Below are 19,575 nucleotides of genomic sequence, written 5' to 3'. Positions count from 1 at the left end.
AACTGCTTTATTGTCATTCATTTTCTCGTTGTGATGATCTGGTAGGTCATCTAGGGTTTTAGAACCTAATTTTGTGTTTTGAAGCCTCCAATAGCTTCTTTAAGACTTTCTCAATTTGCGTACGCAGTCTGGGTATTTTTCCAGATGGATTTTATGTTAAAAATTGATAAAATATGAAATTTTGCCTTAAAATTCATTTGAGTTAACTTCGGTCAACGTTTTGAGCAAACAGACTCGGATCCATATTTTAACAATCCCGGTGTGTCTGTATCGTAATTTGGGACCTGATGTATGCCCCGAATCAAATTCAGAGGTCCCTAGCTCAAGTTATTGATTTTTGTCAAAAATTGAAGGTTTAAAGGTTTAATGGTTTTTAAGAATTGACCAATGTTTGATTTTATTGATACTTAGTTTGTATTATAGTTTTCGAATCTGGTATAGGTCCATTACTATATTTGTGACTTGTCCATCAAATTTGGTGAGAAATGGAGTTGGTTTGACATGATTCGGATGTTTGGTTGTTAAAATAGAAGTTTTAAAGTTTTCTTGAAAATTTCATTTGATTTGGTGTCTAATTCGTAGTTCTAGGCGTTATTTTGGTGTTTTGATCGTGTGAGCGAGTTTGTATGAGTTTTTTCGACTTATGTGCATAATTGGTTTGGATCCTCGAGGGCTCAAATGAGTTTCGGATAGCCTACGGACTTTTTGAACTTAGAAAAGTTCTGGGTTTTTTTCATATCTATTGGCGTCTGGTGTAAGCTTCTACGCGAACGCGAAAGGTAAGTGAGGACCGGGGGAAAGGTACTCTACGCGAATGCGGAGCAGTGGGGGACTACTCTTTGCGAACGCGTCCATATACATGCGAACTATAGTATTGGATGGGCTAGGCTGAGACTTTACTATTGTTCTATGCGAACGCGATGCAGGGATCGCGAACGCGGAGGCTAGGGGAATAAACCTACGCGAACGCGTAGATCAACTCGCGATCGCGTAAGCCAGTGAGGCTTTCCTCTTCGCGAATGCGTCAGGTTTCACGCGAATGCGATGAATACCTGACGCCTAGTGATTAAAAACACACCAAATACGGGATTTTTCCATTCTTTCAAAATTTCAACGCTACAAAAACCGTAGAGGCGATTTTCCCAAGAGTTTTCTTTCCCAATTTGTTGATAAGTGATTCTAACCTACTTCCTTTCAATTACCCATTACATTTCATAAGATTTTCACCTAAAATCTAGGATGGTAGAAATTGAGAGTTTGGATAGAATTAGGGATTTTTGTAAAATTGAAATTTAGACCTCAAATTGAGGCAAGATTTCGAAAAAAAATATATAATCGGAATTGAGGGTGAATGGATAATCGGGTTTTGGTTCAAATTTTAAGTTTAGACCAAGCGGGCCCGAGGTCGATTTTTTACTTTTTGGGTGAAATTTTGGAAATTCTAAATTTATGCATTTTAATCGATTTCTTTAGCAATATTTGATATTATTGAGTCAATTGTGGCTAGATACGAGTGGTTTGGAGGCGGGTTCTAGGGAAAAGGTCCTGGTAGAGCTCTGAATTGATTGCAGAGTGAGGTAAGTGTTGAGTTTAACCTTGACTTGAGGGAATTAGGAACCCTCGGACTATGTGCTATGTGAATTTCATGTGTTGCAGCGTATATGCGAGGTGACGAGTGCTTATACGCCATCGAATTACTTGTTTTCCCTAATTTTTTGCTTTTCCTTAATTATCTCCTTCGCGGTCTTAAATGTTATATGCTCTAAATGCCTTCCATGCTTATTTGCTACCTGATAATCAATGTTTTTCTTCTATTAATAGTGTTAGATCCTTCCATATTTTCATGATTCACCGTTACTTGCCTTAACTGACTTACTTGCACATTCCCATGTTGTACGAGGTTTCCTTTTTAGTTCAGCTTGGTATTTATTGATCGTAAAGATTCTTGTGATTTGAATTATTGATTTGACTGTGTATATTGAGTAATTGGTTCTGCTATAATGGGATCGGGTTGCACGCAACAGGTGAAATAAGGATGGATTGATATGGTGGAATAAGGATAAACTTGTACTGATACTGTGGGATCGGGTTGCACGCCGCAACATGTGAAATAAGGGTAGATTATTTCAATGAAATAAGGGTGAATTATGATAATGATATTGTTATATGGTGGATCGGGTTGCGTGCCGCAACATATATATATATATATATAGTTTATCATTGTTGATGTTTTTACGGTGAAATTAGGAGGATTCTGTGTTGTACGACGGGATCGGGTTGCGCGCTGCAACAACCTATGTGTTTCTATTTCCTTGAGCTATGTTGGTTTTTGATATTTTTATTTGAAACTCTAAGGGTTGGTAATTCTAAACGTCGCTGGCTTATTTCTTGAGGCTGTAGCTATTATTTTCAGTTGACTGTCTTATTTTGTTCCATATTTCCTTTTCTGTCTTTATTATATATTGCGTACAGATTGTAGTGTGAGTGACCTGCCTTAGCCTCGTCACTATTTCGTCGAGGTTAGGCTCGACAATTACAGAGTACATAGGTAGGTTGTACTCATACTACACTTTGCACTTCTTGTGTAATTTTTGGAGTCAGTCCCAGCGGCAGCTATTAGCGTGCTTAGATTGATCAACTTTGCGGAGACTTGAGGTACAGCTGCTCAGCGGCCCCAGCTCCTGGAGTCCACCTCCCTTTTATTTAGTTGTGTATTTTCCTTCAGACAGCTTTATATTTATTTCAGACCATTGTATGTACTATTCTAGTAGCTCGTGCACTTGTGACACCAGGTTCAGGGATTTTAGTAGACGTTTGGCTGTTTTAGCTTTCACATTTTTACTTTGGATTATTTCAGTATTTCAGTTTTTTCTCATTATTTAATTTAAACTGTTAAAAATGGATAACTGTTCTAACATTGGCTTGCCTAGCAAGTGAAATGTTAGGCGTCATCACGGTCCTGACGGTGGGAATTCTGGATCGTGATACTCGTCTTCCATTATTTTGACTACACTATATTTGTTCAATTTTTCTTATCCTAGTAAATGTTTTGACCTTGCCTCGTCACTACTCTACCGAGGTTAGGCTTGACATTTACTGAGTACCATCCAAAGAGGAGTAATATATAATATATTAAATTATGGTGGATGTCGACAACTCCTAAGAGATAATAACCACTACTCTTCTCTATTATTTCCATAGCTCTTACTACTCAAATACTTATAATTATAACTCTCATACTTCCATAACTACCCTCATGACTTCCTTCATGATCACAAATGCTTAATGCTATGTTTATGACATTTTTTGTATACCTTTATATAATACTAAAAATAGTTGATGAGAAGTGATATTAAATACACTTGAAAATAATAAGAATAACTCTCTTCTCGCTCTCTACATTCTTATCTCTTTCACTTCTTACTTTCATCTTTGACTTTTTGCTTAATTTCTTAAAGCAACATTCAAATATTTGATCAAACACAAGCTACACATCAGGATGCAATTTTATGGTACTCTATAATTTTAATCATGTGAATTCTTCTACTTCAGTAGTTTCAAATTAGTCGACAATTTCTAGAAGTTCAATCACTCAAGCTCACTTAACATTAAAAACTATCTACTTTTTTCTTTACAAAATTTGGAAATTGGTAATCTCAGCGACCGGTCCATTGAGTTTGAACTTGACTGTTGACGCGGGTCAACGGCCCACGATGACCTCTGTGGAAAAAGCCCCGAAAGATTGGGGAAGTGCATAGTTAGCATGTCTTTACTCTTTAGCCACGGTTTAAAATGTATTTATTCTTTCGCTACTGTTTAAAATGTATTTACTCTTTAGTCAGTGCTTAATAAATTTTTATTCGCCCGGACGAAAATACTCCTATGGGTGCTGTGTAATTATTAAGGAGGCCATGTCCTTAACTTCATGAATGTTGTGTAAATATTAAGGACAAAATGTCCTATCATGTCCTTAACTTCATACGTGCAGTGTAAATATTAAGGACATGGCGTCTTTAACTTTATGTGTGCAGTGTAAATGTTAAGAACATAATGTCCTTAACTTGTATTTGCACCTTCTGTTGTTAAACTTTAGGACCTTATGTCCTTAACTTCATATGTGCAGTGTAAATGTTAAGGACATGGTGTCCTTAACTTCATGTGTGCAGAATGTTAAGGATAGAGTGTCCTTAACTTCATGAATGATGTGTAAATATTAAGGACAAAGTGTCCTGTCATGTCCTTAACTTCATATGTGCAGTGTAAATGTTAAAGACATGGCGTCCTTAACTGGTGTCCTTAACATTTACACGACACTCATGAAGAAAGGGTAAAAACGTCTTTTCGTATTAATTTTAATAGATTTGTGGCTGTTGTTGCTCAGCATTAAAAATACTGGATAAAAACTAAATATCATATTAAAAAGTAGCTATCCCACGCCATTTCTACCAAAAGATCCCCTCTTCCTCCCTAATTGTGGAAGAGACTCTAAAGCTCGAAATATGTCATTCCAAAATAGTCAGCGTTTGCCAAGTCATTGAAAAATAGCCACTATTTTGCTGCAACAGAGATCGGTCCAGCATAATATACTGGAGTTCGGTGCACCTGTATATGAACTTCCAACATATTATGCTGGACCGGTATACTTTGCTGGCTCCAGTATAATATACTGGAGTTCAGTATACTTTGCTGGAGTTCAGTATACTTTGCTGGAACTCCAGTATAAGTTCCAGCAAAGTATACTAGAACTCCAAACTCCAGTATAATATACTGAAACTCGAGTATACTTTGTTGGAGTTCCAGCAAAATATACTGGAGTTCCAGTTATGCTGGAGTATTTTCCGGATTTTGAACAGTGTTTTCATTCAGATTTATCTTTACATGAAAACTAACTAAATTTCGATAATTTTTAAAAATGTGGTTATTTTTAAATGACCACTTGTAAATCTGGCTATTTTTGAATTTGTCCCCAAATTGTGTTGTTGACCACCAACCCAAGTCAACGGGTCTCTTGCTTATATATTGTGCCCGGGAAATGAGATACTCGTTTCAGCTGCTTTCCCAATTATTTTAATCTTATTGTAATATCTTTATGCTAACTGTTATTCTAACTCAGAATCTTGAAGTTCCTTTGTTTTGTGTATGTAATTCTGAAGATGGATATTTTTCTTTTGTGTGTAGGAACGACAGATGTCAAAAACTGGGACATTTGATCTGGCTTCTGGGGTTGGTGGCAAGATTGAGAAGAAAGAAGTACTTTCAGCTTTTGAAAAGTAAAATTTCATTCCTGATCATACTTTTTGTAGCTTCAAATTTAATGTTGATTCTTAAATTTCAATCATTCACTGCTGATTTAGTGCTGAAAATGGTTTTATTCCATCTCATCCTGTCCAGTTAAGTACTTAAATAAATATGCCTATTGTTGCATTTCCTTTATTTCAAACTTTCTTATAGTATTTTGTATGATCAGTTTTATTAATTGTTCAAAGAGAAAAGTTAATGCACAATCTTTACTGATATTATCCTGAGCCTGAAGGATTCACAGCTTTAAATAGTCTGTTCTTTGTACTTTATTTTGCAACCTATTTCTCTTTTCATTTTAATAGGCATGTGGATTTTCGTTTTGCACATGTAATAATAAGTTATAAATTACTTTAGGTACGAAAAATATCATGCCTGTGATGGAGAAGCGGAGGAAGAGAGGAAAGCCAACTACATTGATATGGTAAGATTTGAGAAGATATAATCAAACAGTTAAAGAACTAACAGCGGAGCCAAAAATTTTTAACAAGGGGATTAAAACTATAAGAATATCACACCTGAAATTTTGAACCCCCTTTACCACTATTCTAGAATCTTTCTGTATGTCAAGGTTATTCAACGATCGATATATATATATATATCATTTAGCCCACTTACACGGCATAATTTCGGATGAATGGAATTCAATTGAACCCCCTCGCGTCCATCTAGGTCCGTCCTTTGCCCTTTGCTGGTAGGATTTTGATATTCTATTGATAGGTTAGGCATGCCTATCCCATTTGTGGCTTTTCTATAGGACTTCAATTATCCAAAAACTCAGTAGTTAATTCATAGTTCTTTGTTTACAGGTTAACAAATATTATGATCTAGCAACAAGCTTTTATGAGTATGGTTGGGGTGAATCTTTCCATTTTGCTCCCAGGTAGGTACTCCACCGGTGTATTGTTTTCTTCTTTCACTTTTCTTTGGAAATCCATGATAATTAGCAAAAGAGGACTAGTAATTATTGTAGCTTCCTTGCTATTACAGATGGAAAGGGGAATCACTTCGAGAAAGTATCAGACGACATGAACACTTTCTTGCTCTGCAATTAGGGCTAAAGCAAGGACAAAAGGTCTACTTCATCGTATTATGGATGTGTTCTTTTTCTGCTACTCTCTCCTTTTCTCGTGTTGGTTTTGGTTCAAGTTGGTCAGCCAGGTCTCATTTAGCAAGTGGACCATGAAAAGAATTCCTTGTTTCATTGACAGGTTTTGGATGTTGGATGTGGAATTGGTGGCCCTTTAAGAGAAATTGCCAGATTTAGGTAAAAGTCAGCTCTGTATTTCATAGCGGCTATTAGAATAGTATGAATTACGATTGCTCAAGCATGTGTCTTTATCTGAAAATCTAGTCATACTCTTCAGCTGAAAATGTTTTTATATATATCTTGACAGCTTGAAATCGTTTTTGTTTTGTATCCCATCTCTTCATCCTTTGTTAGTAGTTTGTTGTTTGCTTAATATTAAGTGTCCAAGTTGTGATGTAGAAGAGCTGAATCCTTGGTTCGTCTTAGCATCCGCACTATGGAAGATTATAGAACCACATAACATCTATTTACAGCTTGTTGTTATCCATTTGGCTGCTATTTCAAAGCCATACCTAATTCAAGAGTTATTATTTAGTAGGCTTCACCTGGGATGTGCAAATAAAAAGGAGAAAAAAAACTTAATATACATTTACTGTTTAATAGCTTCACGAAGACACCCTAAGCACCAATCAATTATCACCATATCTTACGTAGTCTATCTCTCATTGAACCAAAGGAAAGATATTATTCTTTTCTTTTCCAATCTTGCGTCATCTAAATGACTATGTTGGACCAAATCTAACATACTACCGACTGGAAATCACTAAAATAATCTTGATGCTTAAAATTCAAAGTTTGAACTCCTCCCGTCACACTTACATTGATATGGGATCTTTTAAGCATTATTTGGCATAGAGGATTCTTTATTGGTAGTACTCTAGCGAATGCTACTTAGTTTTGAAAAGAGGTTTGAAGAAAACTTAGTCCTGCCTTCTAGCCACGTGCTGCAGGAAATGCTCTAGCTAGTAGGGAAGAGCTCTTCTCTTTCTCAATTACTTACCATTGGGGCTAAAAGAGATCTACAGTACATAGTGTTACTAGTATTATTCTTCTTAACTGTTGTTTGTTGTTTGTTGTTGTGTAAGTTTGTCCATTTCCACATGGCTATCTGATACTATTTACCTTTTATAGCGGTACATATGTTACTGGAATCAACAACAATGAATATCAAGTAACACGAGGAAAAGTAAGTATTGTTTGTGAGTATGCGTGTGTGTGCTCAACTTTATTTTTTTATTTTATATTTGGGAGAGTGGGGGGTGGGTGGAAAGAATTTAGGGATTTTCCATCCACTGAAATACTGTATCAAAAGTCACTTTCATGGCGATATAATAGTTTTTGTTCTTTCTCATTTATTTATTATCTTAGTTGTGCTTGAACTGGATTTCAACTATTGTATTGGTTGCTTTGCAGGAACTGAACCGTATTGCAGGAGTTGACAACACCTGCAATTATGTGACGGTAATGTGACTGGTTTTGTTTTTTATTCTACCATCAAAGAGTAGTATTTTTTCTTCTCATCGCACTTCATTCTCAAAAATGTAGGCCGACTTCATGAGAATGCCATTTGCTGACGACAGTTTTGATGGAATTTTTGCCATAGAAGCTACGTGTCATGCCCCAGATGTGGTAAGCCCTTGCAGAACATTTACTGGCTTTTTCGTGAATTTTCTCTGGATCTCTCTGATTCACCTGAATATTAGAACCTATAATTGATCGGTTTCAGTTTTCACAACATGTTGTGGATGACTAGTTTGATTGCTACAAGGAAATATTCAGAGTGTTGAAGCCTGGCCAATACTTTGCTAATTATGAATGGTGTATCACCGATTTCTTTGATCCTAATAATGCAAATCACCGGAGGATCAAGGTATCCAATCTTCTTATACTCAAATTTCTTATCTTTTTATTGTGCTGCTAACTCCATACATGGATCATATTAAACAGCGTGAGGTAGAGCTTGGTAATGGACTTCCTGACATCAGATCGATGGGACAGTGCATTGAAGCTCTGAAACATGCAGGTTTTGAGGTGAGCTTCTTATCTTGTGAACCTCTATTTTTAACAGTACTTAAAACCTTTATTATTTTATTCTATGATCAGATAGCACATTTTTTCTAGTTTTTAAACCATAACATAAGCTTTGCTTCAACTCATTCCCTTGAAACATCTTAACATATCCCACTTACCTGGGGAATATTAGCGTCCTCTTATCCAAAACTTTGTTCTTCCTTGTCAGATTTCTTGTTTACAGTTGCTATCTTATTCATAACATGACAGGGGAAATAATGAATAGCATGAATTTGATATGTTTTAACATCTTCTTTGTTTGTATTTCCACTTCATGCAAAAGATTATTTGGGACAAGGATATTGCTATCGACTCTCCTCTCCCTTGGTATTTGCCTCTGGACAAAAGTCATTTCTCCTTAAGCAATGTACGCGTGACAGTTGTTGGACGCTTTTTCACCAGAAATATGGTAAGATCACAAGTTTTTGATTTTATGAATGTTGTTTACCAATTATGATTTATTATGTAAAAGATTTTGTTACATTATTTTCATCTCTTTAGCTCATTAATGGCTAACCCTTGACTTTAAGGAAATGTAATGTCGTCAAATTATTGAACTTGCCTGGATTTCATTCTGTTTAGGTCAAGATATTAGAGCGAGTCGGGCTCGCCCCTGAAGGAAGCCAAAAGGTTCAAGCCATCCTGGAGCAAGCTGCAGATGCACTTGTTGAAGGTGGAAAGTAAGTGAGACCTGCTTGCTTTGTTTACTTTGTTTTCATCTTATTTATCAAATAGAAGAAATTGAACACTCCAGAATTTTTTTTAAATTGAAAATATCATTAACTGAATGAACAGATTGATCAATGGTAGGACAACTAGACCTTTGACGACCTAAAATAAATGTCTCCAATAGAATGGAAATTAAGTAGAGGCCGCAGGGAAAAATGCTTTGGAATCAGTTTATAAGTAATTCTTTGACATGCAATGACTTGTTTCCTTCCACTTTATCTGAAAATCTGGCTAAGTAACCTACAATATCCCAGATAGATGCTGAAGCTAAATTAGTCCTTTTGACAACTTACTTAGGTTAAGGATAAGCTTGTAATTTGTATCCAATATATAAGCTAATTATTATCCAGTTTGGTGCAATTTTTGACAATGAATTGCATAATTAAGTTGTTAGCTTATATAAATGATAATATACAAACTCGTTCAGCAGTGTCTTTCACTTGTAGATCATTGGCCTTAATGATATAACTAATTCTGTCAAGCTACTGCACGGCCTATAATTTATTCAAGTAGATAAGTTATTCACGCGTTTTGCCCTAGTGATCAATTCTCAAATTTGTTAGACATACGAATAATGCCAACTGTGATGTAGGTTGTTGAACTGACTCTATAGTGAGGTAATCAACCTTAAATCTGGTTGCAGTTTGTAAATGGATATTTCTTTAAAATGTTGCTCCCAATAGTAATCCTTTCCACAATTTGGGTTGATGCAGGGAAGGCATTTTCACTCCAATGTATTTCTTCTTGGCAAGGAAGCCTTCTGCCAACTGATCTATTAAGCTAATTCATCCTCAATACAGTAAAGGTTACATATATAATGTCCAGTGAATTGGTATATTTTGAGTCTGAACTGGCTTTTCAATTTGCTTTTATTCTCCCCCCCCCCCCCCCCCTTATCTCAGTTTTTCTCACTTTTTTGGACGGGTGGAGGAGGGTTGGCACGGGACAGTCAATAAACAAAAAGAAATGGAAGTAAAGATCCTTGAGGAAGCAAGATCAGTCATATGACAGATCACATAGAGTATATATTTTTTCTTTTCTGGGTTTGAGAACATGAGCTGCTTTTGAGTTTTTAATTAAGAATGCTGGAGTTCCACGTACGAGTGTATGGAATTATGGTTGACAACAAAGAACGACTTGTGTTTGCTTGTATTTCAGGGGATAGAAGTTATTTTCTTGCATGTGCACGATCTGATCAGACGGACCTCATCCTAATTAGTGGAAGAGTTTTTATTTTACTAATACGAAATGAGCGCATTTATTCTTTACAAATAAAATAGACCCTAACATTTATCCTTAAGATGCGCTTCTTATAGATAACATATGGAAACGAATATTATCCCTTCATATCTTGAATCAATGCGAAGAAAGATCACCTTATTAGTTAAACTCTTGCAGGCAAGCTTTAGAACCAAATGAACCCAGAGGCAACAAACTCGCAGACAAAATGAAAATCAACTGCTAAATGGTCCTAGATAAAAAGTGATTTTGACATCTCTTCCGGAATGGTAAAGAAAATAATCCACACAAAACATAAAAGAGAAATATTGTTTCATTAACATACATGAACAGAGATACTTGTAACAAACTTTCCAACATGTCAAAGGGCCATTTCTCTACCAGAGTGTAAGAGATACAAAACAACTCTACATTTTGCGTGGATAAGCTCGGTAACAATGGGCATACCTGGTTCAAGAAAGCTGGGGAGCTAAACTTCTTCTCATTAATATAATCAATCGAGTGGTTTTGTATATTTGCACCCTCCCTTGTACAAAAACTGTTTACTCAAGATGAATAAGTAACTTGATTAAAAGATCTTTTCAGAGCTGTCTACTTTGCTTGTTATCTGCAGCAAAACGTGAAAGAAACTCAAAAAATTGCTAAAACAGGTGGAGAGAGTTTTGCCACCATAACAAGTCCGCTGAATTTCCCTACAACGATAATGCAACAAAACCTTCTTTAAGAAAAATAAACATGCCGATACATTTTTTACATCTTATCTTTCCGGTGCTTGTGATTTAAGACTGATGAACACAATTGAGAAGGGAAATGAAAAGAGGTAGCAATTCAAGTTTAATACTCCTAACCCCCCCCCCCCCCCAATTTCCTTAATTACAAAAAGTTTTAAATATTTAAATAAATTTGAATTCCTCTGAGTTGTGAGAAATTTTGTTGCCTAAAGCCAAACTTTATGAGGGGCCTTAACTTTTTATTTTTATTTTTATTTGCAGTCTTTTTTTTTTAGTTTTTCTTAGATACAAAGTTATTAATAATTTTCTTATAATCAATAACTCCTAATAAGTATTTCTCAATTGACAATATAGCTAATCAATTTAACTTTCTTGTGACATTGTTATTCTTAGGTAATATTTTATCAATTTTAATTTTGAAAACTTCTTTCCGTTGAAGCAACGGTAACATGAGTTATGAACATTATTCCATAAGCAATTTAGGCATTTGGAAAAAAAAATTATTTGATTAAGTGTATCAATTAAACTGTTATCTTCTAATTGTACTATTTTTCTTAATACTTTTAATTCAGAAAATAAATCTAAATCATCAATATCGAATTGATTATTATACTTTAAGGAACATTCAAGATTAAGGCAATATCTTTTCAAATTTCCATCATCTAGTAATCTTAGTTTTTACTATCAAATAGAAAATCAAAAATATTTTTATATACTTCGAATTGTTCAAAATCTATGTTGAAGTGGAAAAATAGTCTTGTCTATTATGTATAAAAAGTAATCAACTCTAAAGGACTCTTCGAAAGATTTTGAGATTTCATTATCAACAATCGCATCAAATTGTTACTTCTTATATATAAAACGTTTCTTATGTAATTCAGGTTCGATATTCATTTCAAGTGCAATTTCCTTGGTAGAAATCATGCAAATCCTTCTTCTCTATATTTGTTAAGTAAAGAAATCAAACTTTTTTACTTTACAGAACTCTTTTTTAAACTTATACATAGTCTGTTAGGTGTAACAGCAAATGGGCCCTCCGCAAATATGGGGTCTAAAGCGGTTGCTTTACTTACTTTATGGAAGGGCCGCCCATGGTGAGAGTCATAGAGAATAATATTATTAGTAAAGAATTTCAAATATTCCGGACCGTCCTAGAATAAAGGTATATAAATTGAGACATAGGATCAGATATCCTATTTATATTTACCACAATTAACCTAAGGTTGACGCTTTTTTTAGTGCAAATCCATTCTTCGTCCTAATGACACAGCTAAAATTTGACTCCAATTATGTTAAAATAAAAAGTGGTGGTAAAAGTGAATAGAAAAAAACTTCAAAGAAATTAATCATTTGTTTTCTAGGTGGATATTCTAAAGAATAAGACATTTTCTGAATATTACGAGGAATAAAATACTGCTTCAGGAAAAGTAGCCATTTCGACAACCACCTGAACAAGAGTAAAGCGTAACTAAATTAAAAACTCAATTTTATCCGCTGAATTTGACTGGCTCCAATCAATCAACTTTTCCACATTACTAATTATACATTTATTTGTTGTTGGCTTCTAAATGAACTCAAAATATAAAATTAAAAAGAGCTCTATCTTTACGGTGCCAAAAAGAAGGAAAAAAACGAAAAAAGAACCACCAACACAAAAATAGCAATGGATAATTTCATTTTCAACTTATAATTAATAATTAGTTTTTTAAAAAAGTTAATGCATCATTGCTTACTTGGGGAAATAGCCACGTAAATATAGGGATCTGAGCGACCTCCTTCCCCTGACCTCTTCACCTTTCCTTGTTTCAGCAACCTGCATTTTGAATCAATCCCTCATAAATCTAATATCAGTAGCAGGTTATATCCATTTAACCCTTACATTCCAAACTTTGTATTTTGGAAAGTTTAAAAGTATTTCATGTCATTCTACTATTAGTAATGTTACAACTTTTCCTATCTTTGAGGTTTTGAATTCATTTAACTATATAAACTTTGAGACGCGCGCGCGCGCGCGCGAGAGAGAGAGAGAGAGGAGGGTGGTTCACATTCTTAAGGCTTTGCTAGTATCAGGACTATTGCCGATCAGCTGGCGAATCCTAACTTCAGAAGCGGATTCGTGAGACAAAACCCTGAGAATGGCTTCAGCTCGGCGGCGTATGTAAGCCGGTGCAATATTCGGCTTGAACTCGTTAGCCAACAATCTGTTTCTCTTCTCCCGACCCATTCTATCCCGCGAAGTGGCGATGCCGCTGGAGACAGAGTCAATGGATACACACGACGAAGATGAAGCTGTTATTTTACTCGCATCAGAATCTGAGGCCGAAACCTTAGTAGACCTGCAGAACTTTGTCAGAGAAGTGGATACTTCTGACTTGCTTGAGCTAATTTTTCGGCAATTGGAAATACAGAAGCTCTTCGATCGTCGCTGTCTCACAACCTGCAAAATTTCGCCAATATAAATTCAAAATAAAAAAATCTGGTTACCATATTTTGATTGAAGAGAAGAGAAATTTAACACGAAACTGAATTGTAAACTCTTCTACAAGGTAATAAGAGTTGATAAAACGAATTCAGAATTAGAATAATCATTAATCTCATAAACGTTGAAATTCAGAAGATCTAGAGAAAACGGAATAAGCATATGAAACTCAGTAAACTGGAAGAACGAAATTCAAAATCAGAAGTCATATGATAGATGAAACTCAATTAGCGCTACTGAAAATAGCTCTACGAATACATCGTATGAATAAGTATTCATCCTAATCGCAAACGCAAATCTGACAGACTATTTTATCAGAAACTGCAACTGAACTCATAAAAATTGTAAAATCAAACAAAGCTCGTAATCACGTTTTACTTCACGCTATACGAGTTCCACAGGATCATATCTAGTTGAGTTTATGAATAGGTAAGCAATTTTCGATCTAGATTAGACCTCAATCTTCTTCAATATGAAATTTCCAGTAGCTTATATCAGAGCTATAGCATAATCTAGACTGGAATTCAACGAAAACAAAAGCATAACAGCAGTAAAGGAGCAAATTTATTAACTCCTTCACCTTAAGCTTCATTATAGTCTCACGAAACGCAGCAATCATCTTCGTACGATGAGATTGTGATCTATCCTCCGGGAACGAGACATCAACAGCGGTCACAATTGACGAATCCGATGATTTGCTTTTCGAAGTCGAAGTTGTATTACTCAGAGCTACCTTGTGCGAAATCTCAGTTATGCTATTGCTTCTGCAATACTCAGAAGAAGACAGACTGATGATCAGTGATCAGCAAACGCTGTAATTGAAAATGTTAAATGCAAATGGAAACGTTGTTTGACTTTAGATTAATCGGTCTTACTTTGAAAGAGGAGAGGGAGATATGGCTGAGAGAAGGAGAAGAGCAGAAGCAACTTCACGTTCACCTCTACTGGGAAATGCTTCTTCCATTGTTCCTTCCAGAACGTTGTTTTTGTTTTCTGTTTCTATTTTGAAAATGGCGCGATACGGGAATTATTTGAATTTTGGTCTAAAGCTTTCGGAGCTATATGAGTGAGCTTTTGCAGTTTCAGATATTTGGATCAAACATTGTTACTGAATTTGGGTTAGGCCCATATAATTACTAGATGGAATTTTTACCTCCTATAGCAAAGGTTAACACCTTATTTATTTTAAATAAATACCATTTTAAAAAATTATATTCTATAGATACCTTTTAAGGTTTATAGCAAAATATTTAATTTTGGTTACCTCCTAGCCCTAAACCACTAAATACGATATTCAGTTACACTATTTTCTTTCTCTCTCTCTACTTTGATACATCACATTCTCTTTCCCCATCCCATTAAAATTTCCGCTCACAAAAGTCTTGTTGAAGCAGAAAATCAGTACAGCGTGAGTAGAATAAACCCATTTGCGCTTATCCTCTCCACTCGTCCTCTTTGACTTTCCTTTATGCCGTTTTTCTTTGCGCCTACTGTACGAATAAGTGCTAGAAGTTGCATATGTATGGGTATAGGAAGTGGAAGTATGATTCAGGGTTAGTGTTTCAATTTCAGTCTCAGTTTGACGTATTGTTACTCTTTGCTTCTTTTTTGCTGCGGTGGGAAAGTAAAAGGGCTTATTAGGCAAGAATTCAACAAATTGATTAAGAAAAGTTGAATCTTTGATTTTCATCAAAAGTGTAGAGAAATCAAGAATGACAAGTCCTGGGTCAGAGAGATTTGCTTTGACTCCGGTGAATCGAACGCCTATTTCGGCGTCAGGTAGGGTTTCAAGTTCAAGAACCCCTTTGACAGATGAAGTCATATGGAAGCGACTGCGTGAAGCTGGGTTTGATGAGGACTCCATTAAACGCGGAGATAAAGCAAAGTTAATATATTTCAATGTATTTTTATGTATTTTATTGTATTCATTGTCTTTTTTTTCATTGTAATTCAATGTATCTCGTTGTATTCCATGTATTTCATTGTATTCACTGTCTTTTTTTTTATTGTATTTCAATGTATCCCGCTGTATTCTATATATTTCATTGTATTCACTATCTCGCTATATGCCATGAATGTATTCATATATTTTTTTTAATTAATATAATTTATGTATTCAGATGTATTATATAATTTCTCTGAAGATTGCTATGTTTTTGAGGTATTTTTCGGTTGAGAATCTTTTTTATAACTGAAAATACAAAATTTGTGTATTATAATTGAGTTTGTTGAGTTATATTAGGAGTCTATTATGTTAATTGATTCACGTTCCGTTTTAAAAATAGTGTAATCCCTTATTTCACACTGTGAATACAATCGAATACAATAATTTGTCCAGTTGTAACCCCATATTTCACTCCATGAATACATTCGAATACACTCGAATACAACAACTGATTAGCTGTACTTCCCTAATTCACGCCTATTTTTGCTACTGTATTCATGAATACAATAACTTAAATACATCAAATACATCTTATAACCACAGAAAAGGTATCTATAATCCGTAATATAGCAAATGGTATCTATAGATGGCTAATTACTACTAAAAGATGGTGTTTTATGAAAATTTCTCTTACTAGATTACGCCCATAGACCTGTTTTTGCAATTTTTCGCTTAATTTTCCCCTTCTCTTTTTTCTTTTTCTTTTTCAGGATCTTACACAAAAAGCCACAATTATACACTTATTATACATGTATTATTGTTGGGTCCAAACACACACATAAGTATACGCGTGATAGTAGGCTATAATTATGCATTTTATTCGCTTATCGCACTCTAATTTACTGCACTTTAATTGAGTTCGAGCTTTAATCGCTAGTGTTTTGCATTAATTATGTGTTTTATGCCTTGTAGGAGTGATTCCGAGTGATGTAAATGTTATGAAGCTAATTCGAGTTATATGGAGCTTTGAAGTCTGAGTAGAAGCCCAAAAGATTAAGCCAGGATTGCGTTCGGGGATCAACGGATGATAGTACACTTTAAGAACAAAACGAAGAATCGAGCAGGCATATTGCGCATTGTCCAGTAACTTACACATAACTTTTCACTCAAAATTCTGTTTGGGCTCCACAATATATCATTGGAAAGCTATTTAAAAGGGATACAACTTTCATGTTTTATATTTTTCCAAATACAGCCGCAGTGCGTGGTGCTCCGTGGCTGCCTATATTGCTCCTGCTTCGAAATTGCACGGTTCCTGATAAGGTCAACTACCACACCGCGTGGCGCATCGCCCCGTGCAGTGCGCCTGTGTAATTTTTACAGAGTTATTTTCCTATTTCGCGTGGGAGAAGGTATTTCCGTTTGGGCCTGACCCTACTTGGTATAAATACATGTAAAATATTATTTTGACGAACTTTTGACATACTTTAGACCTAGGGAGAGTACACACCATGCTTGGAGGAGGATTCTAACTAGTTTTTCTTCTCTTATCTTCCTTTAATTTTATAGTTCATTAGTTCTAGAGTTTTGGGTGTTGTATGAACGTTGTAGTTTGAAGCTTGAATTGTTCTTATTATTTTATCATATTGGTTTATTTATTCAATCTTGTGCCTAATTATTTGATTGCTTGGTCACCAATTGAATACTATCTATGAATCTAAGATTGAACTCGGGAGAGAGAATTCTAGATTGCAAATAAGATTGAGTATAGCAAGATTTTGAGCTCGAGCATCGGGAACGGATTTGCTGTTAGGATAGGGATATACCAATCGCGTTGCTTGGTTACTATACAGGATTATAAATGTGTTCTTGTTAATCATAATTTCATAGGAATATAGGCGGTTAGGTTAGCATAAATAGTTGAGTGGTACTTCGGGAGAAGGCTACAAGCAATATTAATCCTATCAACCAATAAACAGATAAACTAATTAGACAATTTAAGTGGAAGACTCAACAGGATTGTTAGCTAACCCATAGCTCTGGAATATTTTCTCCCATTGAATTCGTCTCTAATATTGCCGACTTATTTTCTTTAATTTCTTAGTTTGCTACTCTAGATTAGTTTTTGTTAAATATTCATACTCTAGGATTCGCTTGAATAGATTAATTATTTGGGTTTAATTTAGTTGATAGTTAATCACAAGTCCCTGTGAGTACGATATCTGGACTTGCAATCCTATATTACTTATCAACCACGTATACTTGCATGTGCGTTTGGGAGCAACAAGTTTTTGGCGCCGTTGTTGGGGACTTAAAAATTACCTATTCTAATATATTAGATTTCTACTTTTTGTCTACTCAAGTTTTTTTTAATCTTAGTTTAATATTTTATTATCTTTGTTGACATGACATCTTGGAATGAGAATTGGTCGAATATTGGTTATTCTTATTATGACAATCCTTGTCCATATTGTGGAGGACCACGCTTGTGGCAAAATTGTGTATCTCAATCTAATGTGTGGAATTTTTGTAATGTGTGTGGTTGTCAAGGTGGCCATTGGAATGATTGTCCTAATTCCTATTATCATTCTAAGAGCTTTTATTATGATGTTTCTAATAATGTTTATGAGTTTGATAGGAGCAATGAAGTGAGGATATGGAAGGCATTGCTCGTATTTATGGACATGATGAAGCAAGTAGCCGAACAACACGATGAAAGTCAAAAGGCTATACAAAGAATTAGTGCAGCAATCATGAGAATGAAGACCGAGGCAGAAGAAGTGGCTAAAGAGAGCGAGTTACCACAAAAAGATAATTTTGAAGAAGTAGATATAGTGAGCGAATCTTGGATAGAGGAACAAGCTCAACTGATAAAATTTCATGAGTTTCTCCATGATGGACTTTCAAATATGGCAGAACAACTGATAAAAGGAAGAACAGATCTTAGACAAGAGATTGACCAATTTGGCAGCTTTATTCGCGACTTGGATGCAGATTCGAGTGCAAAGGTTGATGCGTGTAACGCCCAAAATTTTAGTGATGAGTTGTGTGAAGCAAAAAAAGATATTCTAGGCCAAATTAAGGAGCTAAAACGAGAATACCAATCATTAGACCATGTTCTTATGGATGATGCCTAGGTTGAGAAAGTATATATCATTGAGGACGTCAAAAATAAATACGTTTTGGAGTTGGGGCATGTTGGTCCTCATTCTAATCATTTTTCTACATTATGTTTGGATGGAGACATGGAGATCGAGCTTTTGGAGAGATGTATAGATGAAGAGCAAGACCTTTATATTCTGAAATTTGTGATGCCAAGGAGATAAAATGACATCCCTCACTTAAAGGCCAAGAAGTGCAAGATGCAATACCTATTGCTTGGTTCCTTTATTTTTACACCACTGCCTAGGAACGTGACAGAAAAATTGATGCAAAATTGGAAGCACAATTTATCTCCTCCCCAGGGACACAACGGCACACCAACTGATCTGCATAATGCTTAAACAAAAATGCCTCATCCCATAGATAAAATCTAACATCATGCATGAATTTTCTCTTACCATCGAGTGACAACGATAAACTTTGAGGGCATTACCCCACTTACAATAAAGTTCACATAGTCAGCATACCATGGGGTTGCGCCAGCTGTGACGGCTAACAATTTCTCATCAGGAAAGCTTTCCTAAATCTCACCCTCTTCATTAACATGCGCGTGAGTTTTGAAGCGCGACAAATAGTCTGCTACCTGATTTTCTGTCCCTTTTCAATCCTTGATTTCCACGTCAAATTCCTACAAAAGAAGAACCCAATGAATTAGTATAGGCTTAGCATCCTTTTTCTCAATCAAATATCTAATAGCTGCATGGTCTTTGTAGACGATGATTTTAGTTCGCACCAAATAGGCCCTAAATTTGTTAAACGCCCATATTACCGCTACCAAAGCATTTTCTATAATTGTGTAATTTGTCTGAGTTGGGTTTAGAGTTTTGCTACAGTATTATATTGAGTGGAACACTTTATTTTTCCTCTGACTCAGTACGGCCTCAGTTTCCGT

General features: G+C 35.3%; 2 protein-coding genes across 2 annotated transcripts; one reads left to right on the top strand and one right to left on the bottom strand.

Annotated features, from left to right (window-relative positions):
- The first annotated feature begins 5,007 nt into the window (after window positions 1–5,007).
- Window positions 5,008–10,368, top strand: LOC104221372 (cycloartenol-C-24-methyltransferase-like). The gene is made up of 14 exons (XM_009772435.2): window positions 5,008–5,078; window positions 5,179–5,270; window positions 5,656–5,722; window positions 6,108–6,181; window positions 6,289–6,373; window positions 6,510–6,565; window positions 7,520–7,574; window positions 7,802–7,849; window positions 7,934–8,017; window positions 8,142–8,258; window positions 8,336–8,419; window positions 8,742–8,867; window positions 9,041–9,138; window positions 9,901–10,368. The coding sequence occupies exons 2-14, from the start codon at window positions 5,188–5,190 to the stop codon at window positions 9,956–9,958; spliced, it is 1,035 nt and encodes a 344-aa protein (XP_009770737.1). The 5' UTR covers window positions 5,008–5,078; window positions 5,179–5,187; the 3' UTR covers window positions 9,959–10,368.
- A 246-nt stretch (window positions 10,369–10,614) lies between these two features.
- LOC104221373 (probable GPI-anchored adhesin-like protein PGA55) lies at window positions 10,615–14,600 on the bottom strand. Its single transcript, XM_009772437.2, has 5 exons — window positions 14,512–14,600; window positions 14,217–14,400; window positions 13,203–13,594; window positions 12,891–12,970; window positions 10,615–11,033 (listed from the first exon to the last, which is right to left on the bottom strand). Exons 1-5 carry the CDS (start codon window positions 14,598–14,600, stop codon window positions 11,008–11,010), a joined length of 771 nt encoding a protein of 256 aa, XP_009770739.1. The 3' UTR covers window positions 10,615–11,007.
- Between the last annotated feature and the right edge of the window lie 4,975 nt (window positions 14,601–19,575).

This window comes from Nicotiana sylvestris, chromosome 12 (genome assembly GCF_000393655.2).
Source record: "Nicotiana sylvestris chromosome 12, ASM39365v2, whole genome shotgun sequence".
NCBI lineage: Eukaryota > Viridiplantae > Streptophyta > Magnoliopsida > Solanales > Solanaceae > Nicotiana > Nicotiana sylvestris.
This window is presented reverse-complemented; position numbering and strand designations above follow the sequence as displayed.